This window comes from Cornus florida, unplaced genomic scaffold, assembly GCF_030987335.1.
Source record: "Cornus florida cultivar Cherokee Brave unplaced genomic scaffold, ASM3098733v1 CherokeeBrave_3.0.0_Hap2_Chr06, whole genome shotgun sequence".
Classification (NCBI taxonomy): domain Eukaryota; kingdom Viridiplantae; phylum Streptophyta; class Magnoliopsida; order Cornales; family Cornaceae; genus Cornus; species Cornus florida.
The window spans coordinates 68,375,520-68,397,292 of NW_026775576.1; the positions used below are offsets into that span (position 1 = coordinate 68,375,520).

General features: G+C 35.8%; 2 protein-coding genes across 2 annotated transcripts; one reads left to right on the forward strand and one right to left on the reverse strand.

The window, feature by feature from the left end:
- The first annotated feature begins 2,883 nt into the window (after window positions 1-2,883).
- LOC132311866 (RING-H2 finger protein ATL28-like) lies at window positions 2,884-15,048 on the forward strand. Its single transcript, XM_059810002.1, has 3 exons — window positions 2,884-3,559; window positions 4,461-4,558; window positions 14,334-15,048. Exons 1-3 carry the CDS (start codon window positions 3,401-3,403, stop codon window positions 14,764-14,766), a joined length of 690 nt encoding a protein of 229 aa, XP_059665985.1. The 5' UTR covers window positions 2,884-3,400; the 3' UTR covers window positions 14,767-15,048.
- A 4,510-nt stretch (window positions 15,049-19,558) lies between these two features.
- LOC132311867 (cytochrome P450 77A2-like) lies at window positions 19,559-21,424 on the reverse strand. The gene has a single exon (XM_059810003.1). The coding sequence runs from the start codon at window positions 21,370-21,372 to the stop codon at window positions 19,834-19,836; it is 1,539 nt and encodes a 512-aa protein (XP_059665986.1). The 5' UTR covers window positions 21,373-21,424; the 3' UTR covers window positions 19,559-19,833.
- Window positions 21,425-21,773: the final 349 nt, after the last annotated feature.

Below are 21,773 nucleotides of genomic sequence, written 5' to 3' on the forward strand. Positions count from 1 at the left end.
AATATTTTTACGAGTTTCCGCACTCTAATAACGGTTACTGTAGCAATGAATAATACCTTATAAATGACCTTTTTAAACTAGTCGTTATTTTTTAAAACTTGCAACACTTTATTACTAAACATGCTTTTATATTTTTGCTTCCAAAATTTTTACAACAAGTAAACATTACTAAACATGTTTCTGATTACTGTTTAAAACATCATACAACAATATATTTGTTTTATTTCGGATTAAAACAAATATATAAAAACAAAACGCGTACCAAATATATTCTTAATGTTCGAGTCTTGGTGGAGACATAATATTTATATAGAGGGTGTGTGGGTAGGGGCGGTGGCAGGGGTGAGGGGTGGGCCAGGCCCCCCTTCTCCCTCCAATTTTAAATTTTATAAATTTTGCTTGTGTACCATTGAAACATATAAAATTTTCAACTTATATCCTTTTAATTATACTTTTGAAAGCTCAAATATTGTGAAATAGAAATTTAAATTCATTATTATTATAGTCTTTACCGCAACACCATGTTTTTTCATTTATATTTACATATGTACAATATCTATATATTACATTAATTCAAGAGAGAACAAAGGTAATGTTTTATCTATCTTTATTGTGAAATGGTGCTTATAAGAAAAATATCTTAAATTATATACCAATATCCATTGACAAGTTCATCAAATATTAGGAAGGATGATGAAATAAAGTTTTGTGAGACTGTCAATAACTACAACAAAATAATATATGCTAATATTTTTAAATGTCACTTGCTAAATAAAAAATTCTATAACCATTTGTATAGGTTACGAAAGTAATAATCATGCTTAGTTTAAATGTGAGAGATTTTGTTTAATTATATATATATATATATATTCCTTCTAATATGTCATCAGGGTAATAAATGAGATATCTTTCGTAAAGGGGAATCAAAGTACTAAATTTTTTTTTTCTCTCCAAAAATTAAATTTTTGAAAAACTCAATTAATGAAGGACTTCTTCTCTTTTAATTATAACTTTCATTTCTTCTTCTCTATATTATTCTTTCTCGTATCAATTTTTCATCTATATATTTAAGTTGTAGTATTTTTCTTTTCTTTTCATTTTTTTTTTGGGGTGATTTTTTTAAGGCATATATATACTATTACTAATATTTGAACAAAATTATATTAGAATTGATTATCATTTTTTCAGATTTTAGTTACATAGTACAAATTCAGCCCACCAAATTAGAATTTCTAACTCCACTCCCGTTTGTTTGCTTAAATTTTCAGGAAAAAAAAATTATATATACACTATGTATAAACAAAAAATACTTTATTTTACCATATCAGTTGCAAACGTAATAAATAATCATTGTGTGTTTTAGTTGAATTGTGTAATACATGCACGTATTCAACAACACATGGTACTTTGTGAAAGTTATTTCTTCATAATTGCTTTAAAAAGATTTTCATAGCCTGCCACAAATAGTTTTATTAGAACAAATAACTAATTTCAAATAGTGCGTAATTAATAATTATGCATAATACCTGCACCATCTCCACTATTACGTTTTCCTTGTAAGCCTTAAACTTAATATTTATATCTTGTGAAACAAAGCATAACAAGTATCGTATTATTCAGGTGGTTGAATTATTCTCTTAGTCTGAGATTTTATAATCGAGTCTTGTATCTTTTTATTTCTTTCAAATAATAACAAATTTTGTAATAAAATAACTCAACTAAATAATTATACACACTTTGCTAAAACATTAGGAAATCTGTTTTCCTAGTTAGTACTCTCTTTGTCTCAATTTAAGTGTTGTTTACAGTGAGTAATAATTTTTAAGAGGACATGTAAGACATGCATTGCCTGTTTTAAAAATTATTAACTTGTTCTTTTAAATTTTAAATATTTAAGTTTGAAATTTTAAATTTAAAGGACATATATGAAAAGATATGAAGTATATTATTTAAAAAATAAAGGTGGATTATTATTTTAAAATAAATTAAAAAAAAAATAAGAAACTTATTTTAAGAAGAAATGAATAAATATTAGGACACGTGAACGAAGCAAATAATAATAATACTTTTTTTATCAATAAAAAATTTCAAAGTTTGGCTGAATATTGAGATATGATAACATATAATAATAGAAATAACAACAATGATTGTCATAATATACAACGCACCACTTTTCAGTCTTGTACTTCGCAGTACTATCAACCGTTAGTTCAAAATTTTGAAATCTCGTGATATATATATTATGTTTTTTCACAAAATCTCGTGATATTGAGTTTAGGTACAAAGTGACCCTTTTTATTATATTCAAGTTTTCAGTACCGTCGTCCTTATTAATTAAAATTTTTACCATTACACCCAAAAAAAAAATCGATCCTTTTAAAGATTAATTTCGGTATTAAGAAATGAAAGTTATGTGGTAACTATCTATTACGGATAGCGGAAGGACAATAATAATTTTCATTCAAGAAAATTCTAAAATCAACTAAAATTTTGATTTTGGAGTATTTTTTTTTTTTTTGGTCATTATTTTCAAATAGTTACAAATCATAAAAGATTATGATTATAAAAAAAATAAAAATGGGGATTACAATTTGGTTACGCCCATCATGTTCTTTGTTGAAAATCGAGAGTGCCTTATCTTTTTAAATTTTTAAACAATTTATTTGATTTTAAGATATTTTAATGAGTGTTTCACATAGGTATTATCCATATCTTTTCTGTGATATCTACCTCGAATTAATGCAAAAAAGTTGAATAATATAGTAATAATTACTATTTATTAACATTAATATTAATGTTAGTAGTCTTTCCTGATCTGGGTTTGATTTGGTTGATTTGCCCTTCTCTGGTCCACTGGTCCCCATTCTTCCAATAGCAATAACTATGATTTTGGATCTGAGATCTCACTAATCCCCACATTTTAATCACCCATTGATCTCTCTCCCTCTCCTATCTCTCCTCTCTCTCTCTAATCTCTTTTATAGTATCTTCACATGGGGTTTCTCACTCTCTGGCTCTGCCCAATTCCACCATGGCTTCTTCACACCGACAAACACACACTCACACTTTGATTTTAGGACTCCAATTTACCTTCTTTCTTCAATGGTAGGCATCCCAGAGCCAAAATTATATAGATAGATAGCTTAGAGAGAGAGAGAGAGTAGTGACGATGAGTAGTTGCAGAGTGAAGTTCTAGGGTTTTGGTGCGTTCCTTCTTTTGAGTGAATTGATGATTGATCGATTGACCATGTGTGGCTCTTTTGCTGCACTTTGGAATTGAGCTGACCGTGTGTTTGTGATGGGAGCGCTAGTTGAACTGTGTGTGAATTTAATTCTAGGGTTTTGGAACTGAACTGAATAAGCTATAGCTTTACTGGGATAAACAAGTAGAAGGAGAAAAATGATATCTTCGGGAATAAATTTGGTGATGACAGTGATTGGATTCGCCGTGAGTGCGATGTTCATTGTATTCGTCTGCACCAGGCTCATTTGTGCTCGGATTCAATTGAGTGCGTCCAGACGTTCCTTTCCTATGGCCTCTAGATCTGATCTGAGCACAGTAAGCTCTTGTTCACTTTTGATTTATCAATAAATTTGAGATTTTTTTGTGAATTATTGAACCATTTTCTCTTTCTTTATCTGGGTATGTTTTTTTGGGTAAATCTTAATCTGGGCATGTTCTTGTTGGTGTTTACTTAATTTACCTCTACACTTTATACATTCCTGATTGAATTTTCTTTGGTTTGGTATCTTATATGCCTATTAAGGGAATGCTATCTGTAGCACCTAGTAACGCACATCCCTTTGATTGGTTCCTTTCTAATCATGTCAGTCAGCTCATGGCTTTCTGAGCACCCCCATGTGTGTGTTTGTGTGTATATATTATAGAATTTGTAGGAGCTGCAGTATATCAGCAGCATAGGGGTGCTGCCGAAGCAGTCAGTTTTTGTGAATTTAGAAATTCAAGTTTTAGAAATTACTTATTTAGACTTATTTTAATATGGCTTTCTTCTTCTTCTCTCATTTTTCTTCATTTTTTGAAATTTTTCATTACTTTGAGGATTCGTTTTGATGTTTATGGAAATTTTCTTAGATTGTTACTATTGAAAAAAATTAGGACGGAATTTCCTTGAAGTCAATTGTTTTGTATGACAAATATTTTGGTCTCTTGCTAGTGATTTGTTATTTATGTCTGTAGTCTTATATTCCTTCACATTCTATTTAACAGTTAGGTAAAACCACTTCTTGTAGGCCAGTAGCTATGCTGGAAATTGAAAAGTTCCTTGTCTTATTTGTTTTTTCCGCTTAAGTGGGTGTTATTTTGTTATTTGTATGTGATGTCAGTTCTTAAAACAGTTGAGTCTTTTAATCTCTCTCACCTTTTATAGCATTGGATTTATCCTCATCCGTCACTTCCGACCACCCGGGGCTAAATGATTGTTTACTTTCCTATGTTACAGCTGGAACGGGGGTTACATTGCCTTGAGCCTTTTGTCATAGCCAACTTTCCAATAAAGAAGTACAGTGATGCATACTTTTCCTCTTCAAAAGATGCTCAGTAAGTTTATTTTTGTACTTGTTGAGTCCCATACTGTACTGTTGCAGCTGATTTGAGTTTCTTGTAGCTCTTGTTTGGAGTATATGTGTGCATCTAGTTTGACTGATTGTTGTTGTCATGGATTACCCTTGATGTGGATACTTGCAGTATCCATGCCCCATGTAATTATTTTACAATCATATTCTTACTACAGTGAGGCAAACAACATGTGCAAGATATTGTTTTGCAACAAAACAAGTAGAATATGTTTCAGTTCCGTATTCCTTTGTGTTTAAGCAACAAGATTTTAAAGGATTTAAGAGAGAGAGAGTAATGGGAGCATGTTAAACTTAGATGAGGTGGCTCACTTAATTTTATAGGTGTTCAATATAAGGATAGTTCTAGAATGGAGCTGATGCAACTGTAGTTGTTCAGGTACAGAAGGGTGAGGGTCCATGATAAAAATTTGTGCCTAGTAGCATATAGGAATGCAAGAAAATTGTATAGCATAAATGACAAAATGTTCCCACTATTGCAAAAATTGAATTATTTTATAGCAGATTTAGTGTTAAAAAAATGAAAACTCATTTGGTAATTATTATTATAATCCTTATAATTCTCCAGCCTCGGTTAGGTGATTATTTGTAAGCCCTTTGAGACAAGTTCTAAAGCATTGTTTTCTGAATGAAACACATTTTTGTATTTAAAATGAATAAGTTCACTTTAGAACTGATCTTAAATGTGGTATAAGGTCAAAAAGGGTCAACTAAATTCAATTTTTCCAGTTTAGTCTTAGGTTTACAAAGTCAAACTTACCCTTCCATGGCATGTGTGTGAATCAAGTCGATCAAGATTGTTAAGTTCGGGTCACCTTGTACTTATGAAAGGGAAAAAAAAATCAGGTCACCTTGCAATCTTCATGCAGTCTTCAATCATGACCATAAAATACGTATTCAATCACAAATTAGTGGACATATCAATTTGACTCACTAACTTGACCGGTCACAGACTCACAGCACATATATTGATCACTGAAATTGACAACACAATGACAGCAGGTCCTAACGGTTTGGCATGAAGTACTATGCTATTGTTAAACGACAGTTGGCTGCACGTCTAGTGTTCTGTATCTTACTTCCTCACTGATTGGTTTTGGACTTAGGAATCATACAACACCTTATTATGGCTGCAGTAGACATTTTTTCTTTCTCTGTTTGAGTTGTTTAATTCAATAGAAGAGTATCCAAGTTCATTTTCTTAATACTGTTAACACAATATGAGGTTTTCCAAACTATACCATAACAAATTAAAACCCAAGTTATACCATAAGCTTACCCTAAACATGGTTCTAAGGAGAATATTGTGCTATAATTTGATTATTCAAATTCTATGTTGGATGTTACATATTAATTTTTTTCTTTCCACCAAGAAAATGAAATAAAAAACTAAAAGTTGGTTCTTAGGAAAAACACTTCTGCAAACAAGAATCCAACAAAAAAGGAATAAGCTAGACTCCTAATGATGATATGATAATCACCATCTTTCATCCTATACCTAATCAGATGCTCTAATCGCTAGAATGGTTCGTTTTATTGTCTTTCCTGCAATAGCTAGTGTAGGCACGCTAAATTAGCGAACATTAACTTTGATTTACCAAAAGGCAAATAAATAAATTTTTTGTTGAATTGCCCATGCCTTTGTGTACTAACAAATTCTTCAATGCCATAGTTGACCCGAGAGTTCAATACCAAATGCTGTGGATTTTTAAAGTCCCTTGATTAGGGTTTAACATGTGAAAAAATTGATAAAATAGCATAAAATAGTGTAACATGGAACTCAATGGTTTACATGGTTCAACCTACGGACCAGTTACATCTAGATTTGAAGATGGTAACAAACGTGAATAGATTAGTCAAAGTCACAAGAACATTAATGTATTTTCAAATGCCCATCGAAAAATGTTTTGTATTCTAAACACTAAGGAAATAAAAGCAACATTTACTCTTTTAATTTTTGGATACAATATGGACTTTTTCCAATCCGCCACACAAAAAGATACCCAAAGCAAAACCCAACAAGGGTCAGTTCCATATTGGCAATAGCCTACCCAGCCAACAGTAGCATAAGGAGTTACGCGTCTAAAGAGCCATAACCTGCTCTTGCAAGAGCCGCTCTTTCCTTATGAAACACTCTCCACAATAGAGGGTGTGAGTTTAATAGGACTTTAGTGGACAAATTTCGTACAAAACGGAATCTGTAGTTTTGAATTTTAGTTTTTGTTTATGTTTTAAAATTAAAACAGACATGGACTATAGGTCACTTTTTTGTATTTTGGGCCATGTTATGTTATTGATTAATTTTATATGGTCTTTAGATGGTTTAGATAGTCAAAGTCCTAATTTCTAATTTTCAAGGGAAAGAACCTTGTATAATTAGGAAAAGTTTGATGGCCTTTCATATATGTTATTCATTTGAATTCAATAGTGATCAGTTTAGTTATAAAAAAAAGACCAGAGCTGTCAAAGCTTTATTTTAATTGAGTGGTGCAATGCTAGACCTATTATGCCTATGGGAACGTTAATTTGATTGCTATTTATTTGTTCTTTTTTGTCTTCCTTTTATTTATTTATTTATTATTTATTTATTTGGTGTATTTCTACAATTGATACATGCAACCAGACCTTGTTTTCTGCTGTTTCATAGCATGGGAATTGCCTCTGAACAGTCTCCCAAACCTTCTCTTCCTTGCGTGAAACCTTTTCCTACGAAGCTTAGTCATCTTTAACCCTTACTCTTCAAACTAATACCCAAAACCATAAATAACTGCTGTCCAGAAACTCCAACAGTATTCTGTGAATCCTGCACCAAACAACTTCAAACTGCAGCCATCTTCAACCCATTCCCATCCATCCTAGAACTGTTCGTCCACCAATCAAGACTAAATCTACAATCATTCCCATGGCCCAATCCTTCTATAATTCCAGGAGACTCTATTTTGCTTACAGAGCAGTGCCCTATCAGCTTTGATGGCATGCCCTGTAAGAGTGTTCTTTGCACTCGTCCTACATCCTTATAGATTTCTATATTGAGCATATCATTCAAATTCAAAATTTAAAATGACATCAACATTACGTGAGCTTGTAACCCAAGTGGGAGCATTAAGGCGTTGGAAAGTTTGAGTAAGTTGGGTCCGGTCCGGTGTGTCTTCCTTTTGAGGCTATTTCTGAGATGGAGAGAGATGGACTAGAGCTTCCTTTTACTGAAGAAGAAGTCCTAAAGGCATTATCCAGTTGCAATGGGGATAAAGCCCCGGGGCCTGACGGGTTTACTATGCGTTTCTTGTTGGAAAGTTGGGCGGTTGTGAAAAATGAAGTGATGAGCACCTTTCAGGAGTTTCATTCTACAGGTGTATTTGAGAAATCGCTTAATGCATCGTTTATTGCCCTCATCCCTAAGAAGGGAAATGCTTCAGATATTAAGGATTTTCGTCCTATTAGCTTAGTGGGTTGTATTTACAAACTCATAACTAAGGTGCTTGCTCAAAGAATGCCAGAAGTTATGGATGGGATTATTTCAGATTCCCAGAATGCCTTTGTTGGAGGTAGGCAAATTCTTGATTCAGTTCTTATCGCTGGTGAATGTGTGGATTCAAGGTTGCGTAATGATGTTCCTGGAAGTTTGTGTAAACTTGATATTGAGAAAGCTTATGATCATGTTAATTGGAATTTCCTTCTCTACTTGCTTCAAAGAATGGGGTTTGGAAGTAGATGGAGGACATGGATTCAGACATGTTTGTCGTCTGTTAAGTTCTCAATTCTTGTGAATGGTTCTCCAGCTGGCTTTTTTCGGTGTTCTCGGGGTATAAGACAAGGTGATCCTTTGTCTTCTTTTCTTTTCCTTATTGTTATGGAGGGTTTAAGCAAACTTATGCGCCAGGCAGAGAATCTTAGTCTTATCAAAGGATTTCGGGTGGGAAGAGATATTGCAAATCAAGTGGAGATTTCTCATTTGTTATTTGCAGATGACACTCTGGTTTTTTGTGATGCAGAAGTGTCTCAACTTAGATATTTGAGATGTATTCTGGCTTGCTTTCAGGCAGTTTCCGGGCTTAAGGTTAATGTGGCCAAGAGTGTGCTTGTTCCGGTTGCAGTTCTTGGGTATAGGGTGAGTTCCTTTCCTATTCCTTATTTGGGTTTGCCCCTAGGGGTTTCTCCCAGATTAGTGGGGAGTTGGGATTCTGTGATTAATAGGTATGCTAAGAGGTTGGCAGGTTGGAAGAAACAATATTTGTCGAAGGGGGATAAAGTTACTCTTATCAAGAGCACTTTATCTAGCCTTCCCACTTATTTTCTTTCTATGTTCCAAATCCCATGTTTCGTTACTGATAGAATTGAACAAATTCAACGGAATTTCCTTTGGGGAGGAAGGGGAGAAGAGTTCAAGTATCACCTTGTTCGATGGGAGCAAGTCTGCAAGCCTATAAAACTGGGGGGTCTCGGTATTAGACAATTGATTCCTTTTAATCAAGCCCTTTTGGGTAAATGGTTGTGGAGATACGAGAAGGAAACACATCGTCCTTGGCGTAGATTAGTTTCCTGCTGGTATGGGGATGATGTTGGAGGATGGACTACACGTCCGGTTTCTATTGCGGGAGGAGTTGGGGCTTGGAAATCCATTCGGAAAGGATGGAATGCCTTTTCTCCTCATGTTAGATTTAGAGTTCGTGATGGCAGTCGCGTTCGTTTTTGGGAAGATCTTTGGTGTGGACATCAACCTTTATGTTGTACTTTCCCAAGATTACTCAGTATTGCAGTTGATAGACATGCCACCGTAGCTAACTGTTATCGGCTTGATAATAGTGGAATTATGTGGAATGTTCTTTTTCGGCGTTCTTTTCAGGATTGGGAGTTAGATGATGTGAGCATTTTTTTGGATCAATTGTATCGGTAGGAAGAAATTGGCAGGGGTTATGACAATTTGATTTGGATTCCCTCTTCTCACGGTCATTTTGAAGTGAGGTCTTTGTTCTTATGTTTGTCTAATTTTGCACCCTCTGATTTTCCATGGAAGACTATTTGGCGTTCTATGGCTCCTACTAGGGTGGCTTTTTTTGTATGGACCGCCGTTTGGGGTAAGATTCTGACGATCAATAATTTGAGGAAAAGGGGAAATTATTTTGTTAATTGGTGTTGCATATGTAAGCAGAATGGGGAGTCAGTTGATCATCTCCTAATGCATTATTTTGTAGCACACGACTGTTGGAATCTTATTCTTGGGCTTTTTGGCATGTATTGGGTAATGCCACGTTCTACTAAGGAGCTGATTCATGCTTGGAGAGGTTGTCGTATGAGTAAAAGTGTTCGTGATTATTGGAGATTTGCACCGCATTGTATTTGGTGGTGCATTTGGAGGGAGAGAAATAGTAGAATGTTTGAAGGAAAGGAGTCGTCTACAGCGACACTGAAACTTTTTATTATTCGTTCTCTCTTCAGTTATGTGAACATAAGTTCCTGTTCCTCTTCTGTTGATTTAATTTCGTTTTTTGGATTCTTTGGGGCCTTAGTTCCCGGTTTCTTTTATGTCTATGGGACGCGTTCCCCTATTGAACTCCTTTTTTTAATTTATTATTACTTATCAAAAACAAAAAAATGACATCAACATTACAAATTTTGAAATCCACCATCTTTCTTTTTATCTTTTTATCATAGTTGTTAAAGGCTCAAGGCACACTAAGGCACCAAAGGTCTCCTGGAGCCTAAGCGCAAGGCATAATATATGGCGCGAGCCTGATCAAAGTAGAGCACGTGTGTAATAATGCATATTAACTGATAGTCTATAAAGAATAATTAAACTATACAGCAAACTTGTCAATATCAAAATAGGGAATTTTTTTTAACATATCAATTGGATGGATTAGCTAAATCAGCATACATATTCCTTTTCTATTTGCAAATGTTTTCAATAAATTCAATGCACAATCTGAACAATTCAAGATATGCGACACAAATAATAATGGGATTTTTTATATATCAACTAAGAGGATCAAGTAAATTAATGCTCATAAGTCCTTTCAGATGCATATGCATTAAACAAATTAAAACGTGATTACAAATCCGAAACAATTAGAAACTTTAATCATGCGAATTTTAAATATTCAAAACTAAGAAGCACGGAAATGAATACGGGACACGGAAACGGATATGACACGACACAACGCAGCGGGGACATGGTGAATAATATATATATATATATATATATATAATGTATTTTAGGAAATTAAGAGTAATATTATTTTTTATCAACCTAATAATGATTATTAGTATTATTTATTTATTTATTTTGTGTTTTGTTGGGAAAAAGAAAGAATGATAGAAAGAGGTTTAAGAAAGACAAAAACAAAGAAATAAAGAGGATTAGGTTTTGTTAGAATAAGAATTAGGGCTTAGTTAGTAAGAATCTATAGAAGAGAAAAAGTTCATGAAAATAAGAGAAAAAAGGAAAAAGAGACATAAAAATAAAAATAAAAATAAAAAACGTTGTTGTGAAAGGAAAAAAAGAATTATCTAGGGTTTGTGAAGAAAAAGAAAGAAAAGAGTAGGACAAAAAATGGGAGAAAAGATGGGTTGGGGGGGGGGGGGGGGGGGAGAGGGGGAGAGAAAGGAGAAAGAAACCATCCACCGGGATTTTAAGAAAGAGAAAGAAAAGTTAAGCTTGGTATATGGAGAACAAGAGAGTGTCTAAGACAATCGTGCAAGAGTTTGAACCTTTGAGCTAAAATATACGCATAAATATCTTATTCTTTAATATAAAATTGTTTTATAAAACAACAACTTTAGTTAATTTTGTAAGGACCATCGTATTATTGAAAGCTATTAAACAACTTCTCATATTTACACTTTGTTGGGGCAGAAATCCACGCGGTCCTGTACGACACCGTTTTCCTGCGAAGAAGAGAGTAGAAGATCGATGAATCTTGACGACACCGGTGTGATGCCTGCCAAGAGCTATCCGACGATCAAGTCAATCACCGGAGGTCTAAAAGAAAGGCAGGGATTTAGTAATAGTTTTTTGTCGTACCTTTATTGACTGGTCGGATCTCATTCTTATAGCCGCTCTCCCTCAGTTCATTTGCGAGATCAGAGGAGATCCGTTTGTTGCCAGATTTGTCGGGGATATGATCTACCCCTTTGACTTTCTCAAGTTGTGCAAAGGTTATCCTTACTCTGTTGAACCACATCATCTTATCTCATCCTTAATAACGAAATATCATAATTCGAAAGTCGAAGAGGTCTGGCGGCTGGTCAACACTTAGTTGCCTCTATCGTTAGGTCAAGGTAGGTTAGGTTTATTTTTCCCTGTCACACTTCAACCTAGCTTTCTTTCTAAAACTTTCTTAAAATCCTCAAATGCCTTACTTATCCAAAAATTAAACAAATAAAGAATGGGATACGTGTGTCGGACACGTATCCATGGCGTGTCCACGGCGTGTCCGTGTCATGTCCGAATATTTAAAAGAAAGAAAAAAATTTAGACATTTTTTTGGCGGCGCATGTCGGTGTTCGACACGGATTCTTTGCCCTTTTTTTTTCATAATTGATTCTTTGCCCTTTTAGGTGTGTTTGTGCTTCCTAAATTCTGAATCAAGCATTAAATGCAATTAATACAATTAGTAAATCATAAATTTACAAATTTTGTCAAATATTTCATAAAGTTGAACAATATGATTCATTATAATGATCTGATACTGTAAATTTATGTCAAATATTTCATAAAGTTGAACAATATTATCCATTAAATATGATCATGATATGATATAGAACATTTTGGTTTAAAAGTCATTAAATAAAAAAGAAAATGATATGAAATAAATGATTACAAAATATAAGGCGCTTATTTATTTATTTATTATTATTTTTTTAATAGCCTGGAGCCTACCAAAAAATGCGAGCCCAAGGGATTTATACGAGCCTGAATGAAGGGGCTTGGCGTATACTAGGTTAAGGCGCTCTAGCCCGAGCCTTGACGAACCTGGGGGCTTTTTTGGAAATTAAACTTGCCTTTAACAACTACGCTTATTATTGTCAATGTTTATCAAATTGGAACAGTAATGAGGGTTGTAGGTTGATGATTGAATGGGTTTGTGAGATTTGGTCTGTGTTTTTGTTTGTTAAGATCTGTCATGCCACTTTAAAAAAAAAAAGAAAAAAGGATCTGTCATGCCTCTCATTAACCACGTAACTTCTATGTTGCAAGTTGGTAAATTTAATGTCATGTCATTTTCGTGTTTTAGCTCCATAGGTGACTAACCAACTGTTTTAGCTTGTTGCATTGATCCTTCTTCCTTGCAGTAAAAGTCCAACCTTTTATGTTTTAATGGATCTGTCATTCTTCCCTTGTACTCTCTTACTTCTAATACTTTCAATCATACATAAAGGAGCAAAGCCACGCATCCTTCCGTACTCCCACAGGGAAAAAGGAAGAGAAGCAAAAGAGAGAGCCTCTCACTTATTGACTTAACTTCGATGGACCAAGTTACTAAAGTTACTGTCAGATTTAATGTTGTGTCAATATCTTATTTTAGCTCCGTGGGCAGTCAACCAACTATTTAAGCTGGCTGCATTGATTCTTCTTCCTTGAGGTAGAAGCCCAACCTTTTATGTCTTAACGATAGATAGAACTCTCTTTGACATGGAGCATCATATTGTTATATCGATGAATCAGGAGTAAGTTTCTAGGTTTATCTGAATGCAGCTGGAACCACTGGAACACAATGTCCCTGAACCGGACAAGATGTCTGTGGTTCCATAAGATAAAGGTTTTGCTCCTTCTACATGCTTTTGAACTTCTAATCCAGCTTACATTTTCTTGCTCCCCTAGTAAGCTTCTCAATTGCTTGGTGGGAACTGTTTACATTTAGAGTGGAAGTCAAGAAGTTAATGTATTTCTGCATATTATCCTTTTTGAGCTTTTTTGGGAAGGGCAAGCAATTGGCTCAGGGTAAGGAAAGTTTAGGAGAATGGCTTTATGTTGGTGAAGATTCATATTGCTACTTAAATCCAAATAACCAGGTGGGGTTCTAAATTTGAACCAGGATACAAGAAACTTATTAATTTCTCCATATTATTGATTTTGAGCTTAATGAGAAAACAAAGCAATCTTCTGTAGGACAGAGAAGTTCTAGAATATGGATGTATATCAATTTAAGATGCTATTCTTTTCATAACGGCCTTCATTCTCTAATTTTAAAGGGTTTTAGGTAAAAGGTTGGTGTTGCTATTTCCATATGATATAATGAAATTCACTTGGCTAATAAGCTTTATCCCCCGTCTGCATGAATCTTGTTTGTCCAGTTTGTCTAGAATCATACTCTTGGCAAAGTAAACCTCTTTGGTGCCATAATCCTTGTACTCGTTCAGAAGGACTATTGTCATCTGGATCTGTTATTCATTCAATGGGGATTATTGTGGAAAAAAATCAAAATAAATGAGAGTTTAAATGTCTCTTTTCCCTGAAATTTCGTTGCAATTTGTTTTTATGGTCACCAAGTCCTGTTCACATCAGTTCTTGATTTGGGTTAACAATCAGAAATTCTCCATTCATGATGCAAACAGATGAATAGAAGACTAGCACGAGAATAATATCTCATGCTTAAGTATCACTGCTTCTGTGCTTGTGTTTTTTGCTGTAGCATCTTCTGTTGGATTTCTTTAAATGTGGGTTGTAGATTCTAATTCCATTATTTATATTTCTTGTTTTTATCTGTTCTCTTCTAACCAAATTGCAAAATTTGTGGCAGGTGCATAGTTTGCCTGGCAGAATATCGCGAGGAAGATACGTTGCGTATCCTTCCTTACTGTGGCCACTTCTTTCATGCAAACTGCATTGACATATGGCTGCAGCAGCACTCAACTTGTCCAGTTTGTCGGATGTCATTGCGTGAGTGTCCTGAGAAAAAACGCATGATGCAACCCGTGTACAGTTCAGCTGTCCGATATGGTTATGGCATGGAATGCCTGAACACAAATTCTGATCACTGTTTATACACTAGTCATAGGCTTCCATCGAGAGCACATGACAATCATCGGATGGACCCCATCCAAGAGGATCAGTTTCCATCTGTGGGTGATGGCACAGAAGCTGGAGAGAGCATCTCCACTCCAATTGAGAGTAGTCAGATAGCAAAAACTTATGGAAACAAACACCGTGTGGAGAGCCCATCTAATCCATAGTTTTCTTCTGTTTCTTGGAGTCCAAGCTGCAAGACCAGGGCTCCTGAATTCTCGTAGATTCATTGGAAAAGATGGAACTGAAATTCACCCAGATCGTGTCCCGGGAAGTTGATCATTCTGTCTTCTGGCTTTCTGTAAATATAGTTAAATTATCTTTTCCTTCTTTCCCCCCTTTGGTAGTAGTAGCTGGTTTCTGGGAAGTTTTGTGAGTTTCATTGTAAAAACCTGGATAACTCAAGTTTACTTGAGCGATGATAGTTATATGCTCTCTCTCTCTCTCTCTCTCTCTTTCTCAGTGTGTGTGTATTTTAGGAATGCCATGTGAGAACATGGGTTAGAATCAATGAGGATCAACCTTGCTAAAATGCAAATGCCCATATAGGTCATTTTAGCTTCTTTAGAGTAAATGACAGATGATTATTTTTTCAGTAATTAGCAAGAGATTGATAATGGTTAAAGACTTGGGTGGTTGGTTCACCTAATGCTATGTTTGGATAGAAGGAAGGATTGAGTGGGATGGATAACAGGGGGAATAGATAATGCTTCTGATGTTTGGTGGGTTGGAGGGAAGGGAAGAGAGCAAGGAAGCAAGGAGGGACAAGCATCCTTCCATATAGGTCATTTTAGCTTCTTTAGAGTAAACGATAGATAATTATTTTTTCAGTAATTAGCAAGAGATAGATAATGGTTAAAGACTTGGGGTGGTTGGTTAACCTAATGCTATGTTTGGATAGAAGGAAGGATTGAGTGGGATGGAAAACAGGGGGAATAGATGATGCTTCTGATGTTTGGTGGGTTGGAGGGAAGGGAAGAGAGCAAGGAAGCAAGGAGGGACAAGCATCCTTCCAAGTAAACGATAGATAATTATTTTTTCAGTAATTAGCAAGAGATAGATAATGGTTAAAGACTTCGGGTGGTTGGTTCATCTAATGCTATGTTTGGATAGAAGGAAGGATTGAATGGGATGGAAAACAGGGGGAATAGATGATGCTTCTGATGTTTGGTGGGTTGGAGGGAAGGGAAGAGAGCGAGAAAGCAAGGAGGGACAAGCATCCTTCCATATAGGTCATTTTAGCTTCTTTAGAGTAAACAGATAATTATTTTTTCAGCAATTAGCAAGAGATAGATAATGGTTAAAGACTTGGGGTAGTTAGTTCACCTAATGCTATGTTTGGATAGAAGGAAGGATTGAATAGGATGGATAACAAGGGGAATAGATGATGCTTCTGATGTTTGGTGGGTTGGCGGGAAGGGAAGAGAGCGAGGAATCAAGGAGGGACAAGCATCCTTCCTAGTCTATTGTTTTTTTATCCGGCTAAAATTGAGCGGAAGAGAGTGTCACCTCATTCATCTTTCATATTTCTATTCTTTCTTCTATTAAAGGTACCTTTCTTTTCCGAGGATGTCTCGTTCTTTACTCCTTTATCTATTTTTTTTATCCCTCCAACTAAACGTAATAAGGGCAATTACGTCATTTGACAATTAATATGTTTGCGGGTAGGTATTCCAAGCACTCAGACATCTCAGTCTTATTTTAAAAAGTACAAAAGAGAAACGTCCATGTATGGTCGTTATTGTTTACAAAAGAGACATTTTTTTGTTTCAATTGAAGCCTGTTTGGGAAGCCAAAAATCAGTTACCTCACTAAACATTTGGTTGTCCTAACTAAAATAAAAAATAAACCGTGTGTGTATGAGAGAGAGAGAGGGGGGGATAGAGAGGAGGGTATATACGGACCAAACATGGACATTCGATTTAACAATCAGTTCCATTTAGTCACAAGAGTGTATTGCCTCTTTTGTTTGTATCATAATATTTCAAAACAAACACAACCAAACTTTAGAAGTAGTCACCTAATGCTATGTTTGGATAATGGTACCAATAAGTCAGTGGTCTAGCGGTATCAGACTCTTACTTTTCAAAGGGAGGTCAAGGATTCGAGCCTTAGTGGAGGCATGTGTGTGAGTACCAACTAAGAAAAAAAATATGTTTGGATAATGGTTAAAGACTTGGGGTGGTTAGTTCACCTAATGCTATGTTTGAATAGAAGGAAGGATTGAGTGGGATGGATAAGAGGGAATAGATGATGCTTCTGATGTTTGGTGGGTTGGAGGGAAGGGAAGAGAGCGAGGAAGCAAGGAGGGACAAGCATTTTTCCTAGTCTACTGTTTTTTTATCCAGCTAAAATTGAGCAGAAGAGAGTGTCACGTCATTCATCTTTTATATTTCTATTCTTTCTTCCATTAAAGGTACCTTTCTTTTCCGAGGATATCTCATTCCTTTCTCCTCTATTTTTTTTTATCCCTCCAACTAAACATGATAAGGGCAATTACGTCCTTTGACAATTGAAATGTTTGCGGGTAAGTATTCCAAGCACTCAGACATTTCAGTCTTATTTTAAAAAGTACGAAAGAGAAATGTCCAAATTATTATTCCTCGAATGTCCATGTTTGGTCGTTATTGTTTGCAAAAGAGACATTTTTTTGTTTCAACTGAAGCCTGTTTGGGAAGCCAAAAATCAGTTCCCTCACTAAACATTTGGTTGTCCCAACTGAAATCAGCAATAAACCGTGTGTGTGTGAGAGAGAGAGAGAGATAGAAAGGAAGGTATATACGGACCAAACATGGACATTCGATTTAACAATCAGTTCCATTTAGTCACGAGTGCATTGCCTCTTTTGTTTGTATCATAATATTTCAAAACAAACACAACCAAACTTTAGAAATAGTCACCTAATGCTATATTTGGATAATGGTTAAAGACTTGGGGTGGTTAGTTCACCTAATGCTATGTTTGGATAGGAGGAAGGATTGAGTGGGATGGATAACAGGGGGAATAGATGATGCTTATGATGTTTGGTGGGTTGGAGGGAAGGGAAGAGGGCGAGGAAGCAAGGAGGGACAAGCATCTTTCCTAATCTATTGTTTTTTTATCCGACTAAAATTGAGGGGAAGAGAGTGTCACCTCATTCATCTTTTATATTTCTATTCTTTCTTTCATTAAAGGTACATTTCTTTCCCGAGGATGTCTCATTTCTTTCTCCTCTATTTATTTTTTTATCCCTCTAACTAAACGTGATAAATGAAGGGCAATTACGCCCTTTAACAATTGAAATGTTTGAGGATAAGTATTCCAAACACCAAGACATTTCAGTCTCATTTTAAGAAGTTCAAAAGAGAAATGTCCATATTCCTCGAATGTCCATGTTTGGTCGTTATTGTTTGCAAAAGAGATATTTTTTTTTTTCAACTGTTTGGGAAGCCAGAATTCAGTTCCCTCAGTAAACATTTGGTTGTCCCAACTAAAATCAGAAATAAACTGTGTGTGTGTGTGTGAGAGAGAGAGAGAGAGGAGGGTTTGGTGTTAAAGTTCAATAATCAATATGTTGTTTTCTCCGAATGTTCAAAAAATTGAAGAAGCTTTTGGAAGATATATGAGGTAAAAGTATTTAGAAGAGTTTCTGTCTTCATCAATCCCAATCAAATTTCTTTACTGCCACTACCGAATTAATTTCTCCCCGCTGAGGCATTAATTGTTGTCCCTATCCCCAATCTCTTCTTTTTTGATGCAATGCCTCATTCATCACTACATACATTCAATTGAAATTCATATCAGCCTTGTAAGCAAAAACTACAACTAACCACAGATCCTCTCAACCACACATTTTCTTTTTTCTTTTTCTTTTTTCCGATTACTCACGAAACTTGAACACTTCGTGGAGGAGAGGCTATACAGCTCGGCAAAATAATGAGTGGTTGACACTTGACAGCCTCTTTTTTTTTTTTTTTTCATAATTGGATGATGTATAAAAAAAAATATATATATATATATATATATATATATATATATATATATGTACAAGCGCACAGAGGACATACACAGTAAAAATTACTAGAAAGAACAATATGTGAAATAAAAACCCTTTCCAGTAAATAAAGACAAACAATTAAAGTGTAAACTAAATAATGTCTCTAAGCATAACATTATAAACATCAAATACTCTTAAATAATGGCTAGGAAAACACTTGACAGCCTTATTAACATGGTTTTTCTCTTTATGATTTTTTCTTATCATTTCGATTTCTAACCTCTATTTATTTCAAAAATTTATGATCCCTTTTCCTCTTGATTATTTAAGTTATCTTATCCTCTTTCCTATTAGGTTATACAGTATATTCTATATATATTTTTTTTAGGTTCTGTTGAGAACGTAAGAAACACTATATGATGAAAGCTTTTTCATTAATTTGCATTTTTTTATTATCTTTCAATTTTAAGGATTGGAGATTCACGTATTAGTATTGGTTTAGCTGTCAACTTGAAGTAGTACTTCTTTATTTCAAATGAAAAGTTGAGAGTTATTACCTTAATTTCAAAACTTCAAATTTTATTGATTAGTCTAGTTATAAAATCATGCAATACTCTTTATTTCAAATGAAAGGTTGAGAAAACTAAATGGTTAATAATGTACGCCATATTAAGCTATTAATTTATATATATATATATATATATATATATATATATATATAATTGTGTTTTTTGTCCTCAAGGTATAGCTAAAGAGTACTTTTCAAAGTACTAAATCATTAAATAACTTGAAAACCATCTTGCCACCAACAAGAGAAGAAAGGAAAACAAAAAAAGAGGTTATTTAATGAAATCCAATTGAGATTGTTCTGATTTGAAGCAAGTCAATTCCAAGAGCGGACCAAAAATTCAACAATCTAACAACCAACCAACTTTCACACAACATAAATGTTAAGGAAATAGTAAGTAGTAATTAACAATCAGTTCTAGTCACAAGAGTGCATTGTCTCTTTTGTTTGTATCATAATATTTCAGAGCAAACACAACCAGACTTTAAAAATAGTCAAACGTAGTACTAAGCTAGCCAACAAACACGAAAGCCATATATAAAAACAAATATCCCACCGAAATTAAAATCCCATTACACTTTCAAAAACAAAAAAGAACAACTCAACGTAACAAACCAAATACTAATTGTCACAAAATACGACACATATATAATAATTATTTATGACATATATAAATCTAAAATCACCTCTTCAAGTCCTTGGCTTGATCTTAGCTCTTAGAGGATTCTTCATCACCACAGTGAATTCCAACTTCTCACTAAAATCCACCTTGCTATTTTTCGGGTGGGCCGTCCACTCGAATTCCTGAACCATTCGGGCCAGCATCAAATTCACGTGAACCGTTGCCATGCTCAACCCGGGGCAAATCCGCCGCCCAACTCCAAACGGCATCATCTTCACTGCGGTCACCCCCATCATGTCCGCGTCCTCCCGGCCCGTGAAAAACCTATCCGGGTCAAACTTTTCCGGGTCGGACCATAATTTCGGATCCTCGGAAATACCCGGCAAGAAAATCTCCACATTTGTGTTCGTGGGTATATCATAACCCGCCAACTTGGCAGTCTCAGTCACTGCATGAGTAAGTGAAAAGTACGTGGGAGGGTGTTTACGTAGTAACTCTTTTACGACGGCGTTTAGGTACTCCATCTTCTCTGCATCCTTCTCCTCCACTTTCCGGTCACCCACCGTTGCCCTAATTTCCTCGTAGAGCCGGGTTTGGATTTCCGGGTTCTCGATCAATCGCCCGATGGCCCACTCGATCGCCGTGGCAGTCGTGTCGGTCCCACCGTTGATAAACTCCGAGCAGAGGCTCACCATCTCGGCATTCGTCGGAGTTGTCTTCCGGCCCTCGATCTTGAGGTCGAAGAGCGTGTCGAGGTACGAGAATGACGCCGCCGTCTTATCGGATCCCGGGTTTTCGAGTGCCCTCCGGCGCTTCTCGACAAATGGGACTAGCGTTTCAATTTGCTCATTCCTAACTTCCATGGCCCTCTTGCGTTGCTTAGAGAAAAATGGACTTAAAAGTGGCATATAATCATCTAACCTCGGATCAAGTGTAATCAATACAGTTTTCATCATCTGATCAATCTTCTCAATCGTCTCTTCACTCATTTCCACACCAAAACACATTGACAAAAGTATGCAAAAAACCGCAAACCGGGCATTTCTCAGGACCCAAACAACCCCACCATTTGCCTCGGACTCGACCCGAAGACGTTCCATGAGTTTGTCCATTGCATTGTTCCTCACATTAAAGAATTCCTTAAGCCTGGTGGAGCTGAGCATTCCTTGGACCATGTTCCGCCTCAGTGACCGCCAAACCGGGCCGTAAAGGGCGGCGTTGACGGTGAACTTGTCGCAGCTGAAGACTGTTCGGGTCGGGTTTTCGGGCGGTCGGGTAGCAAATAGCTGACCCTTTTCGATAAGGGCTTCGTGGACGAGGTCGGCACTGCTGAGGATGATCATGGTTCTGGTACCCATTTTGAGGGTGAAGATTGGGCCATACTTGGGGAGGATGTCTCTGACGTATTGGAAGAATGGTTTGCCGGAGAAGGCGACTTGGAAGAGGTTTCCGACAACGGGCCAACCCGGTGGACCCGGTGGGAGATTGAGTTTCTTGGACTTGGATTTACGTGTTAGCAAGAAGATCAAGCCTGAGACAAAAAAAGCTAAGGCTGTGAAGATGATATGGTAGTATGGAGAGAGAGAAGATGCTGAGATTGAATCCATGGGGAGAGGGAAGAGAGGAGAGAGAGAGAGAGTGGAATGGAGTAATGAGAAAGGTAGGAAAGGGGTATAAGAATGGGAAAGAGCATGAAATTACAGTTGGGTTCAATTAAAGCTATTGAAATTTTGCACCAGAAAAGCAGTATTGGTGGGTTTTAAATGCCAAAACTTTTTTTTTTTTTTTTAATAATAAATAAATAAAAACGAACAAAAGTTGCAACACGGAACCTTCTTCAGCTTACCACCCTTTTACCTATAGAGATTTGTTGCAACACTTTCAGCTTACCACCCTTTTACCTATAGAGATTTGTTGCAACACGGAACCTTCTTCAGCTTACCACCCTTTTACCACCCTTTTACCTATAGAGATTTGTTGCAACACGGAACCTTCTTCAGCTTACCAC

What these genes read in the sequence shown, in the direction of transcription:
- LOC132311866 (XM_059810002.1), top strand. Translation starts at nt 3,401, where the DNA reads ATGATATCTTCGGGAATAAATTTGGTGATGACAGTGATTGGATTCGCC. An exon ending in CTAGATCTGATCTGAGCACA is followed by an intron (nt 3,560 to 4,460) that starts GTAAGCTCTTGT and finishes CCTATGTTACAG; the next exon opens with CTGGAACGGGGGTTACATTG. An exon ending in TCCTCTTCAAAAGATGCTCA is followed by an intron (nt 4,559 to 14,333) that starts GTAAGTTTATTT and finishes AATTTGTGGCAG; the next exon opens with GTGCATAGTTTGCCTGGCAG.
- LOC132311867 (XM_059810003.1), bottom strand. Translation starts at nt 21,372, where the DNA reads ATGGATTCAATCTCAGCATCTTCTCTCTCTCCATACTACCATATCATC.